The following is a 13,068-nucleotide window of genomic DNA, read 5'->3' as shown; positions in this document are numbered from 1 at the left end:
ATCCATCGTTTCCAAAATATGTCCGCCAGATACTGTGCCTGCTTCCAGCGTTTATTTCCATAGATGTTGAAAGCGTCTGATTCTCCAGGGGGAAAACATAAGTTTGGCCGCAAGAGGAGTAGTTTACTTGGAGTGAGAGGCTCAGCATCGCTGGAATCACTTGTCGGGGGGGGGGGGGGGGGGGGGTCTTCCATCAGGGTTAGTATAGTTTCATCATCCACGATCTGAGAGCCTAAAAGCGAACGGAGAATCTTTCGAATTGAGCGTATCATTCGTTCCCAGACACCACCAGCGTTGCTTGCATCTGGAGGATTGAAGTTCCTTCTTATCCCACGTCTCCTTAGACAGTTGTCAATTCGATCGAGATTCCACTGCTCCAAAGCAGTCTTGATCTCGGTCTCTGCACCCCTAAAAATTAGGGAAGGGGGGGGGGGGGGGGGTTTAGAGGACGGTCATTTAATATCTTCTCATCTTCTTCCATTAGGGTTAGTATAGTTTCATCATCCACGATCTGAGAGCCTAAAAGCGAACGGAGAATCTTTCGAATTGAGCGTATCATTCGTTCCCAGACACCACCAGCGTTGCTTGCATCTGGAGGATTGAAGTTCCTTCTTATCCCACGTCTCCTTAGACAGTTGTCAATTCAATCGAGATTCCACTGCTCCAAAGCAGTCTTGATCTCGGTCTCTGCACCCCTAAAAATTAGTTCCGTTGTCGCTGAAAACTTCGATCGGCGAACCCCGTCTACTAAAAAATCTTGTGAAAGCTTGAATAAATGAATCGGCTGTGAGGTCGTGAGCAATCTCAATGTGCACGGCCCGAATTGCTAAACATGTGAATACACATCCGTATCTCTTTACTTGACTGCGTCTTAACTTTACCAGCATCGGTCCAAAGTAGTCCACATCCACGGAGGAAAAGGGGGGAACGCAAGGCGTGACTCTTGCACTGGGTAAAGGAGCCATAATCTGCTCACACGGCTTAGCATTCCACAAGCGACACTTCAGGCATTTTCCAATTACACGCCGTACGACCGCATGTCCTCTAAGAATCCAGAACTTCTGTCTTATAACGGCTAGTACTTGACCGGCTCCTACGTAGCCTTCTCTTTCATGGCAATCTCTAAAGATCAAATCAGTGACATGGTGCCTGCTGGGAAGGATCATGGGATGCTTGGCACTTAACTCTATGGAGGCCCTTTCCAGACGTCCGCCGACGCTAATAACACCATTGTTAATCATTGGGTCAAGCTTTCGAAGAGGACTAACGTATCCGACAGATACGAATTTGTTTCTTTGGGAAGTGGGAGTAAGGGATGGATTCCTGTGTGCGACCCTTTGAAGTACTGACAGTTCTTTAGGGAAAGCTTGTCTCTGAACTACTTTAACCACTTCTCTAGTCGCTGTCACTATTTCGTCAACCGTCAGGCTTCCTTTCTTCACTTCTCCAGATTGTCGGCGTAAATTATTCTTGAAACGAAGCAACCATGCGACAGACGTTAGGAGCTTGTAAAGGCTTGAATAGCGTGATAAGTGGGACTGTAAACTATCTTCTTGTAAGGTCATGTGAACTTGAGCGTTTTTCTTCTTCAGCTCGCGATCTTCCTCAGGCAATTCTGGGATTTCGTCAGGTAGCCTTGGCCACTCACTTTCTTCTTGGCCTAGAAACGATGGTCCGTTGAGCCAATACCGTAACTTCGCAGTTTCAGCAATGGAGAAGCCTCTGGAGGCGTAATCTGCTGGGTTGCGTAGCGAATCAACATGTCGCCACTGGCACGGGGAAGAGGCGTTGTGGATCACCGATAGTCGGTTCGCGACGAACGTCTGAAACCTTCTTGCTTCATTCCTGATGTATTGCAGCACAATCGTTGAATCCGTGCAGAATACTATCTTGTGTATCGGGAGATTGACCTGTTCTATGATAAATTTATGTAGCTTGACAGAAACCACCGCCGCAATCAGTTCCATTCTGGGAACGGTGATCGTCTTTAAGGGTGCAACACGGGATTTTCCCATAAGCAATCCACAATGGATTCTTCTCTTGTCATCTACGAGGCGAAGATAGGATGCTGCACCATATCCATCTTCTGAGGCATCCGAAAAGAGATGAGGCTGAATGCTGTGGAGCACTCCAAATTCTTCAGGCTTAAGGCAGCGCGGCCAGCTGGCAAGTTTAAACTTTGGAAGATCATCTACCCACGCTCTCCATTTAACCAGTGTTTCGTTCGGAACAGTCTCATCCCAACCAAAATCGAGTCTGCACAGCTCCTGTAGGAGTACCTTGGCTGGCAATATAAGAGCTGCCGCAAATTCAAGAGGATTGTAAAATCTAGGTATCAGGGACAACATTCCTCTCCTGGTGTCAGGAATTAGTTTCTCCTTAACGCGAAAACTAAACGTTTCCGTTTCCACGTCCCACTGGGTGCCCAAAGCACAGTCAATAGGCAGGTCTTCTAAATCCAGGTTAGTAACGGACGGTGCTCTCTTATAGGCCGTAATTTCTTCTAAGACTTCGCGACTGTTGCTGTACATCCTCCTGAGCTGACTCGACAACATTTCCTGGCTCCCTCCTATGAAATTAACTCGCCCTTCCTTAGCTGTGGTGGAGCTGTCCAAGCGGCCGATAAGCGTCCAACCAAGTGGGGTTCTAACTGCATATGACTGTTTTCGTCTTCCACGTCTCTCTTCACAGACCCAATGCGCTTCTGGCCCGTCATTTCCAATAAGTATGCCAACAGTCTTTTCTTCATCGTCAAATCTTGGGAACTTTATACCCTTCAAGTGAGACCATTGACTCACGTCTTCATCAGAAGGTACTCTTCGTTTGGAGATGGGGAGTCGATCGACGGTCTACACCTTGTCCAAAAAGATGGGGTGATCACCATCAAGCGCCATTATATTTAAGTCAAGTCCAAGCAACAACCGTGGACGATAATCCTGCTGGTATACGTTGGATCAATTGCAGATCTGATCGGCTTTAAAAAATACAAATGATAAAAGAAGCAGAGACCGATACAACGTAGAATTACGGTTTAAAGGTTACTATATTTCGGCTGGCCAAACCAGCCTTCTTCAGGTATAATGAAAATTTACATTGGGACACACGCTTATATAGCTGACAAATATTTGCGCAATAGCGGAACTACGTAAAACTAAATTGATTGACAGTAAATATGAAGCAAATGAAATAATAGTAACAAAAAATAAAAAATAATAAAAGGAAAAAGCTAATACATTTCTTCGCGAATATTAAGGCCATGTGGAGAGAGTGTTCTGCCTTTTGAGATTAAAAAGGCTTCCCTGGCCTTACGGATTGAGTCTCGGTTAGAGTAGACTTTTTCTATGGGGATTAATTGCATGTCGTTAGCGGTGTGGTTAGGAGCGGTGAGGAAGTGTTCTGCGGCTGTGGTGGGTTTAGATTTAGGGTTATCTATGGTGCGGCGGTGTTCATTAAAGCGGTCTTTTAAGCGTCGTTTAGTCTCTCCTATGTATTGTAAATTACAGCGGTTACATTGGATCATGTAGATTAGATTTTTAGTTTCACAGGTCAGGTTAGATTTGATAGGGCGCGTTTCACCAGTGGAAAAGAAGGTGTAGTTAGTGAGACCATCGGAAATGTATGGGCAAGTGGCGCAATTTTTACCGCAACGATAGGAGCCGGAAGGGAGTTGTGGGTGGGGATTAGTCGAGTTAGAAGAAAGTTTAGCCGAAACCAGTAAGTCACGTAGGTAAGGAGATCGTCTGAAAGCCACAACAGGCAAATTTGGAAAAACCTTTTTGCAGCGGTCAGACGAGTGCAGTAAATGATAATGTTTTTTTATGATGTTGGAGATGTGAGGAAGCAATGGGTTAAAAGTCTCAATTACAATTTCCTAGCTGAAATTTCAATGCTTAGTATTTAAAACTCTTACCAAAAGTCGTAATAAAAGGTACACGCGTAGGTTTGTTCATGTCTTTAGTTTGTAAAGCGAGTCTGCGTGGGATGTTGGCGGCACGTTGTATTTGTTTAGTGACAAAGTTACGTTTGTAGCCTCGTTTGAGTAGGTATGTAGTAAGTTGTTCAGTGCGTATATTAAACGTTTCGTCAGTAGAACAAATACGTCGTAAGCGGAGTGCTAGACTGAAAGGAATAGCATTTTTTGTATGCAGGGGATGGCAAGATGAATACAGTAGATGTTGGTGTTTGTCTGTAGGTTTAGTGTACAGGTCAGTGCTGATGTTACCGTCGTTCGTTAAAGAAACATTAACATCAAGGAAAGATACGTTTAATAGAAGAGTGCGAGCTAGTGAATTTAATGGTAGGGTGAATGTTGTTAAGATAATCGATGAAGATTTTTAAGTTATCCAGACCTTCAGTCCAGATCATAAAAATATCATCAATATAACGAAACCACATGTGAGGGTGAAATGGGGCATTTTTCAAAGCATTCGCTTCGAAATGGCCAAGAAAAAGGTTGGCCAAAGAGGGGGCCATTTTAGTACCCATGGCTGTGCCGTGGATCTGAAGGTAGTGGTTATCGTTAAAAGAAAAATTATTCATGGTAAGAATCATGCGAATGAGGTCACAGAGTGTGCCAGTGGGAATGTTACTATGAAGGCGAGTACGTAGGAAATGGTCACAAGCATTAATACCTTCGTTATGTGGGATATTAGTGTTTAAAGATGAGACATCAAGTGTGACTAACAATGAATTAGAGGGTAGCTTACCGATGGTAATTCTTCTGTTATTAAGAATTAATAAGAATCTGATATCGCTGTATGCTTTCGTCAAATGTCCTTTGTACGCAGAAACGGATCCTCGTAGTCGCCTGACTTCTTCTGAACGAACGCCTTATTCGTCAAACAAAGTGTTAAGTTTCGAAACGCGTGTACTTCGCATCTCGTCATCTGCAGCCGTCGTCGACGTCGTCTTCAACGAATACGGTTTGAAAAATCGATAACAACCAATGTAGCCGCTAAATGAACCAGCGCTCACTACAAGATCATTTTATTACTGGAGTCACCATAAGATACTCCCTGTACGGGAAATAAAACGGCCCGTCCCAGCTTGACACAGTTTTTATCGGTGATTCTCCAAAAAAAATCCAAAACGCAACGATGCGACGACCAAAATACAGAAGCAACGAAGAAACGTAATACGCCAAGCACTAACACTAGAAATGAAATTTACAACGACGCTAAACTAAATTTATACAAAAAAGAGCTAAATTCCATGACGCACGTGACAACGAGATAATACAACAAAGAAAAGGAAAACATAACTGAGGAAATTTACATAGCGCGGTAACAAATGTTATAATGGGTTATTAGTTGTCATAGCTTTTAATTGTGAGCTTTATTCATATTAATATTATATAATAACAATTATTTTAGACTTTTCTAATAGCGTAGTAATTCCTAGTTGTTAAAGCTATAGCATTATTTTCTCTGTCTTGTGTTTTCTTTTTGTGTGTGTGTGCATTTGTGCTTTCTTTGTGACCTGTAATTTATTTTCATTTAATGCTGATGTTAACTGGCTGCCTGGCTCCGCTAGCCCCTGTGGTTATTCCCCGGGGGGGGGGGGGGTACTCCTCGGAATTCTTGGTGGGGGTGTGCCGCCCGCGTCTTCAAATCCCGACCCTATTTCAGACCTAAACATGCCATTTTCCCCACCCGTTTTCAGACCTGACCTCTAAAATTCATACCCGTTTTCAGACCCGAACGGAAGTTGACGCAAGGAGTAAAAGTAAGCTGGAATGACATAGTTTATCTATTTCTTTTTCTCGCTATCAGTTAGTCGTTCCAGTTACGTACTGAGAAGAAAAATATGTTTGTAAGCTTTCATAAATGTTTCCGGCCCCAAAAACCCGACCCGATTTCAGACCGTAATTGTCAAAATCTATACCCGTTTTCAGACCAAAACGGTTCAAAAACCATACCCTTTGGGGCGGCACATACCTATATACCTTATATAAGGGAGTACCCCCCGGGGGTTATTCCAGGCAGCCAGTACATAAGGCAAGAGAGTGCAATAAAGATTGTTGCTGTTTAATTGCTGTGTTACGGCAAAGCCTGTTAAGAGTATGCTTACGTCCACTGGACATAATAAAATTAATTGATTTGAACCAGACCTCACGCTAAAAAAACATCAATCACCTGTCGAACAACCTCGTTTTCAGTGTCTCTTCTCTTCCTGGCCTGGACAGGAAGAGGAGAGACCCTGGGAATGAGGTTGCTTGCAGAAAAGATTAAAATATTCAATTATTTGTAGGACGATGGTAGGTGTAACAAAAATTGTTTGATATCTCACCTGTAAATCATTTTCCTCTTCAAAGTCTATGTCTTCGAGAGAAGTAAAGAAATTCGCAATCTAATTAAAGTAAAGGAAATTTTTTGCATTTCTAAAAGATGTTTTCTTATTTTTACAGTATTAATTTCAAAACTATTTATTAAGGGTGAATCATTCTGCTACGAGGTAAGTACAGATTCATAGAGGCCCTGGATAACATAAGTTTATTTAAAAAATACTGGATTATTGGGTAATACAATTCCAGAGTTTTGATTGGCTTAGTGACCATTGGGATATCAGCCATTATGCCATGCTCGAGAAATAGCGGCCATTAGTTTGTCTTTATTTTCTTTGCCTTACAAATTCATTTCATAATCCTTAACTTTATGACATAAAATAAGCCAAATGGACAGTATTTACAGCACATAATGTTAACCAAAACAGCCATTAGCGGGTAGGTATATAACCAGCTTGTAACTGTCTGTTTTTAATAAAGTGTTGTTATTGTTGTTGTCACGTTACAGAAGAAGTCGAAAAGACACTTGTTTTCAAAATGCATGAACCGTAATGACAGCACAAATAATAGTAATTTATAGCTAATTGGGATTACAATTTCCACGCTGAAATTTCAATGCTTAGTATTTAAAACTCTTACCAAAAGTCGTAATAAAAGGTACACGCGTAGGTTTGTTCATGTCTTTAGTTTGTAAAGCGAGTCTGCGTGGGATGTTGGCGGCACGTTGTATTTGTTTAGTGACAAAGTTACGTTTGTAGCCTCGTTTGAGTAGGTATGTAGTAAGTTGTTCAGTGCGTATATTAAACGTTTCGTCAGTAGAACAAATACGTCGTAAGCGGAGTGCTAGACTGAAAGGAATAGCATTTTTTGTATGCAGGGGATGGCAAGATGAATACAGTAGATGTTGGTGTTTGTCTGTAGGTTTAGTGTACAGGTCAGTGCTGATGTTACCGTCGTTCGTTAAAGAAACATTAACATCAAGGAAAGATACGTTAGTAGAAGAGTGCGAGCTAGTGAATTTAATGGTAGGATGAATGTTGTTAAGATAATCGATGAAGATTTTTAGTTTGTCTTTATTTTCTTTGCCTTACAAATTCATTTCATAATCCTTAACTTTATGACATAAGATAAGCCAAATGGACAGTATTTACAGCACATAATGTTAACCAAAACAGCCATTAGCGGGTAGGTATATAACCAGCTTGTAACTGTCTGTTTTTAATAAAGTGTTGTTATTGTTGTTGTCACGTTACAGAAGAAGTCGAAAAGACACTTGTTTTCAAAATGCATGAACCGTAATGACAGCACAAATAATAGTAATTTATAGCTAATTGGGATTACAATTTCCTAGCTGAAATTTCAATGCTTAGTATTTAAAACTCTTACCAAATTCTCTGAAATACTCTCTTTATGTGCTTCCGGCACTGAATTGTCTAGGTAGGAATAAAAAAGGCTATACGTCACCAACCATCTCATTTTTCAACGAATGGAATAGTTACCGAGAACCGCACCAAGCAGCCTACGGCTTCGTCTTGAACTTCTTTTCGTCACAAAATATATCTGTGTTTCATTCTTTCCTATTAGGAAGGATTTGTAATAGATTTAAGGTACAATGCAACAATGTATTACGTAGAAATGGGGTAGATGAAGTGCATTATTTGAACTGAGCGAAATCAGGCTATCAGTCACATGCAGGTGAATAGAATACAGGTGTTAATAATGAACGTCTGGAGAAATCTCATAACATGAAAGTGATATGGAGATATTCTTCGTACAGTTTGTAATACCGAAAGATGTGAACAACATGCCATTATCTCTTTCTTAAGGTTGTTGGGATAATTAATCAAAGGCTCCTGTGAGCCAACTCGTGAATGCAGATGACACATCAGTAATTGAAATTTAGACGGCTACAGAAACTTCCTTGAAAGCTAAAAGAAATTATATCTTTGCCCGATTATGTAACGAAAAATAACCATTCTTGTACTATAAAAATGATTGTCAAATTATTCTCTACAGATTGAATAAGCCGAATATTCCGATGCGCCGATTAAAAAAAATCATGTGTTTTTTTTCCAAAGTGCATAGAGGCACGCCAAGTGCAGCTACGTCATGGAAATTCGTGTCCGATAGTCCGGGGCTACTGGATTTTGCGATCGGACTAGTGGATTCTGACCATCACTTGCCCGATGGGCAAGTGAAGTTTTTTTGGGAATTAAAATTGCAAAATTACTGTAGGGCATACTCTTTTTAATTTCCAGGTGGATTTGTGTTTTTCAAGCCGATCTCACAAAAGGAAATCTGTATCGCATTACATTTCTTGCCCGACATAAATGCGTGAATTTTTTCCTTTGGAGTTCAGTCCACGCCATCCTGAAGTAAAAATAATGAACTATGACAAGCTCTTGCTAAATAAGAATTATTTATCGACCGCGTCCTTTTGCTTTCCCATAAATTACCAGTTGTAAATTTCGAAAATGAAACTTTTTTTCCCTTTGAAACCTCTATGAAAGCTGACAAGATCTTAAAGTGTTCATTACACCAGAAATTTGCATAATTTTGTTTACGACGTCAATGATGCGTGACATGCATGGCACGTTCCACTTTCGCGTGAAAACTGACAAAATTAAATTATTTTTAATTAAATTATTTCAAATTAAGTTATTTTTAATTCTTAAAAGAAACTGCACTTTGTAGAAAAAAACGAAAAAACCTATAACTTTGCTCAGATTCAACGAAAAATCTCCATTCTTACAATAAATGATTGTCAAATTATTCTCTACAGAATGAATGAGAGAATTCTGACGCGTCGTGAAAAAAATTTTCACGTTTCTTTTTTTTTTTTTCACTTATTGAGTTTACGACCCCGGACTTTCTGAAAAACTGAAAAAAACTTGTAACTTTGCTCAGATTGAACGAAAAATCTCCATTCTTGCACTAAATGATCGTTAAATTATTCTATACATATTGAATAAGAATTTTCTGATGCGCCGTGAACAATAAATGTTCGCGTGTTTTTTTCCACTAATTGAATTTAAAACTCATTCACTGCGCACGCCCGAAAGTTAACGACAAAACCGACCGACCAACCAACCAACCAACCAACCAAGTAAATAGTCAGCTATCGCTATAACTCGTTCATTGCGCTACGCGCATTCACGAGTTAAAAAGGGGTATATAAAATGAGACGAAGATAACCCTAAATGTTGTTATCATTACGTTAAGCGGTACTGTCTAGGGAAAGTGTAGATAAATTTCCCCCTTGTTTGAAGTAGTCATGGTGGTTGCTAAAAAGAATCATCTATTCTTAAGGAACTATTAGGTAATTAAGTGCTTTTCTAGCAAACTGGTCTTGTAGTAAACATCCAGAGCAATCATTTTTCGTTTACACGCCCGATGACGACACTCATGCAGCTAATCACCAATTTTTAATATCTTATAGGACTTTTAAAAAGGGATCGATATATTTTAACGTTCACATTGCTCTCAATAGAGAGTCGACTTCTATTATAAATAACATCTAAGTACGAAGAAAATCAAAAGTAATATAATATATTATGGTTGATATCTAGATTAACATTCTTACTCACCACCGTATCTGCAAGGACAATTTTTAATGTTAATGACAGGACTTGCACCATCGTTGTTGCACCTCTTTCCACTTATCTTGAAGAGTTTCTGATTACCATAAAAGCCGCTAGCGAATAGAACCAAACTGGACCTGGGGCAATCAGTGGGAACAGAAACAAAACTTGCGCTTTTCGTACATGTCTTTTCCTTTGGAACTCTTCTTAGGTACGTCTGTCGGAAACACGAATCTGGACGGTGTGTTGTTTGCAAGCAATTTTTCAGTGGATTTGGTATCGTGTACCATTGGTGCGTGTTTGTTGTGCTGTTCAGTTGCTGACAAACGTGTAATTCATCTTTGTCTCCGATTGTACGAGGTTTAAAACCCGCTAATAAAAAAATTTAAAAAAACGTGTCAGTTTATTTTATTAAAATACAGTGAGATAACAAAAACAAAGTCCAGATTTTTCTGGTTGGCAAAATTAGAGACCTAATAGCCTAACATAATTTCCAATGACAGCGTAATAGTTATTTGTTTTGTACTTTGTGTCAAGGGTCGTCATTTGCCTGCTACAAGGAAAAAGATTGCAAAAAGTACGCCTAAATATACACGAACTTTTACAATTTTCGGTGACTTTTAGAGCCTCATTCGATACCTGATTTGCCGGTTAATTGCAACCTTGGAGCATATTTTGCGCGCATCTCCAGCTGGTTACACTAAAGCTGTATATAAAGACGAAAGGTATGGAAAGAGCAAACTGGAGCTGTAGGTGGGAGACGGGGATGAAGAGAATGAATTAATCTAAATTAATCTAGAAACTGCTGTCTACTTACATACCATAGGAAGCATCACTCCTGATGCCACAGTTGCAATTGTCTAACTTGATTGTAAACAAATTACCCCAGAAAGGTCCGCTGCGTTTCACGTGAATTACTTCGACAGATGAATAATCGTCGCTTGCTTTGATAATCAGGAATCGTTGGAAAACTGTACGAAACTTGGTAGAACACTGCTGTATTCGGAATATTTTGAAACACGATTGCAACAAGTCGCACCAAGTGGAACATGGTGGATACCAATAACCACTTTTCATAGGTGAGCAACGTATCCAGAACGAAGCGTTACCGTTAAATGCATCCTGTAGCTTGGAACAATTTTTAGCCAGTGCATCCTTGTATGTTAAAGACACCCCAGCGTTACAGTATTTGCCTAAATAAACTGAGCAGCAACAAATTAACTATATTAGGCTTTTAATTGTTGCAATGATTTTAAAATTTTTAAAAAAATCTTAGGGAAGTTAATAACGCGTAAAAGACCGGGTTTTTTTGTTTGTTTGTTGGTTTTTTTTTTGTCTTCTCGGACTGGGGTTGGCGGGTGGGGTGAGGGGGTCCATCACCTCCTCCCCACGTAACATCGCAACTATAAAAGCTATGCCAATGGGATTGGGAAGAGAGATAGTACGTACAAAGACGTTTCCTTTCAGGTCCGCAACGAAAAGTGGTGACGTCATATGACGTTGTTACGATATCATGATTGTTAAATGATGGCCATCATCGATGTGTAATCTTGGATTTCTGGATTGCCCCATAACTTCAGGAAAGCACCCAAATTGAACAAAAAGTAATAAAAACCGACAAAGAAACACTAAAACTAGTCTCTCTCGCAGCCGTTTTTATTGTCGTCACGCAACGCTCCTCCCCACTTAGTGGCTACACTAAAAAAATGGGCTAAAAACATAAAAGTCACAGAAAGAAAAGTAATTTTTCTTTATTTTAAAAAAAGATATTCCATTATCTGATAAATTGGCCTGTCAAAAATTAGTTGCCATGGCAACATCAAGGTCAATAAAGAGTAAACGACGACATTAAATTGTTCCCAGATAAATTTTAGAAAACCGTCCTGGGCCGAGGTGTTCGAAAGCCGATTAACGATAGCCCTAGATTAGAAGTTAATCTCGCTTGTCAGGGAGGGGTTTCAGAAAGCCTAATTTCAAGCTAAAGGTAAAGAAATGTCTAAGTCAAAACTGAGGGCCAAAAATCTTTTGCAATAATCTTTACCGATTAGTAACAAAACTTGAATCAAAGATCACATTAATCCACGATTAGCTTAATCGGGCTTTGAACAACTGGGCCCTGAAGTTTAACGACGTTTTTTTCAAATGTTAAAAGAATTAAGTTATTCAGGTTCAAAGTCGCCGTGGGCACAATCATCTCCTGGTCTAGTTAGGGTTATAGGGGCCTTCTGATCACATCCAATTTTACTGTCTTTCAAATCAATTTTCTTTAATTATTTAATATTCCATCTTTGATGCGGTGTGAACGTTTTGGTGGTTAAAGACAGTGGTTTAACGTTCTCTAGCGTTTTAGGTTAAAAGCGGGTATTTGCCGAAGTTAAGTAAAATGAAGTAAAATTTAAGATTTAACTGAAATGTATCGTGTCTTATCACTTTGTGCTAAGAATCCTAAAGTTCATCACTGTTGGTGAATTATTGCTTAGAGTAAGAGTCGTTTTCTTCTTTCTCGACAAGAGTCTATTTTATGGGACACATAACAGTGAAACATTAAACCTAGGATACTGGAAAACCCAGAAAAGGTGGCTCACACCCGCAAAATTGGCAGAACAAAATAGTGTGGGAAAGAGGAAGAGAAAATTTATCTTGGCTTGTTCAAAAGGCTCGCAAAAGTGAGCGAAGAGGACTCGCGTTTCGCTTAAATGCATGAATAAATAAAGAGACCACAAAGCGGAGGCCACGGAAGGTAGGCCAGGAACGCGACCTTAAAAACCTGAAGTTATTAAATATTAATTAAACATGCCGCAAAAATCCGTTTATCATTGGAAATAAATTGACACATGAGCCATAATCCGGGATGGAGACCATAATAGTGGAGTCCACGCGACCCTATGTGCGCCACCCCTCACGTCATTAGTCCGCGCGGATACACGCAAATTTGCGTGGAGCTACTACCTTATATGGAAAATGGAAGAGAAGGTCCAGTTCGGTTTTGACAAAATTACATAATTTTTAAATATGAAAATAGCATTTCATTCCCCTGTACATGTGTTAAGTTCCTCCGTCTAACCTTATTAATTTACAGCTGTAAACTAAAGCATTGGGGACAACTCCAGGAAATTCTCCAAGCTGAGAAGAAAACATTAGACCTTACAGTACAAATATAGAATATTCTCTGCGATGCTGATATATATGAACTTAAATTTTATT

The 13,068-nt window shown here is 39.8% G+C and overlaps 1 protein-coding gene across 1 annotated transcript in view; it reads right to left on the bottom strand.

The window, feature by feature from the left end:
- The window catches only part of LOC146468863 (adhesion G protein-coupled receptor L4-like), a 28,184-nt gene extending 17,243 nt beyond the window's left edge, over nt 1–10,941 (bottom strand). The window contains exons 1-4 of the mRNA XM_085124089.1: nt 10,686–10,941; nt 9,871–10,236; nt 7,670–7,716; nt 6,289–6,348 (exon numbers count right to left, since the gene is read on the bottom strand). Coding sequence (XP_084980215.1) covers nt 6,289–6,348; nt 7,670–7,716; nt 9,871–10,236; nt 10,686–10,941 — 729 coding nt within the window. The remainder of the gene's footprint in view (nt 1–6,288; nt 6,349–7,669; nt 7,717–9,870; nt 10,237–10,685) is intronic.
- Between the last annotated feature and the right edge of the window lie 2,127 nt (nt 10,942–13,068).

Source organism: Pavona decussata, unplaced genomic scaffold (assembly GCF_977016875.1).
Source record: "Pavona decussata unplaced genomic scaffold, jaPavDecu1.1 SCAFFOLD_128, whole genome shotgun sequence".
NCBI classification, from domain to species: domain Eukaryota; kingdom Metazoa; phylum Cnidaria; class Anthozoa; order Scleractinia; family Agariciidae; genus Pavona; species Pavona decussata.
The sequence above is the reverse complement of the archived record's forward strand: the minus strand, read 5'-3'. Positions and strand labels throughout refer to the sequence as shown.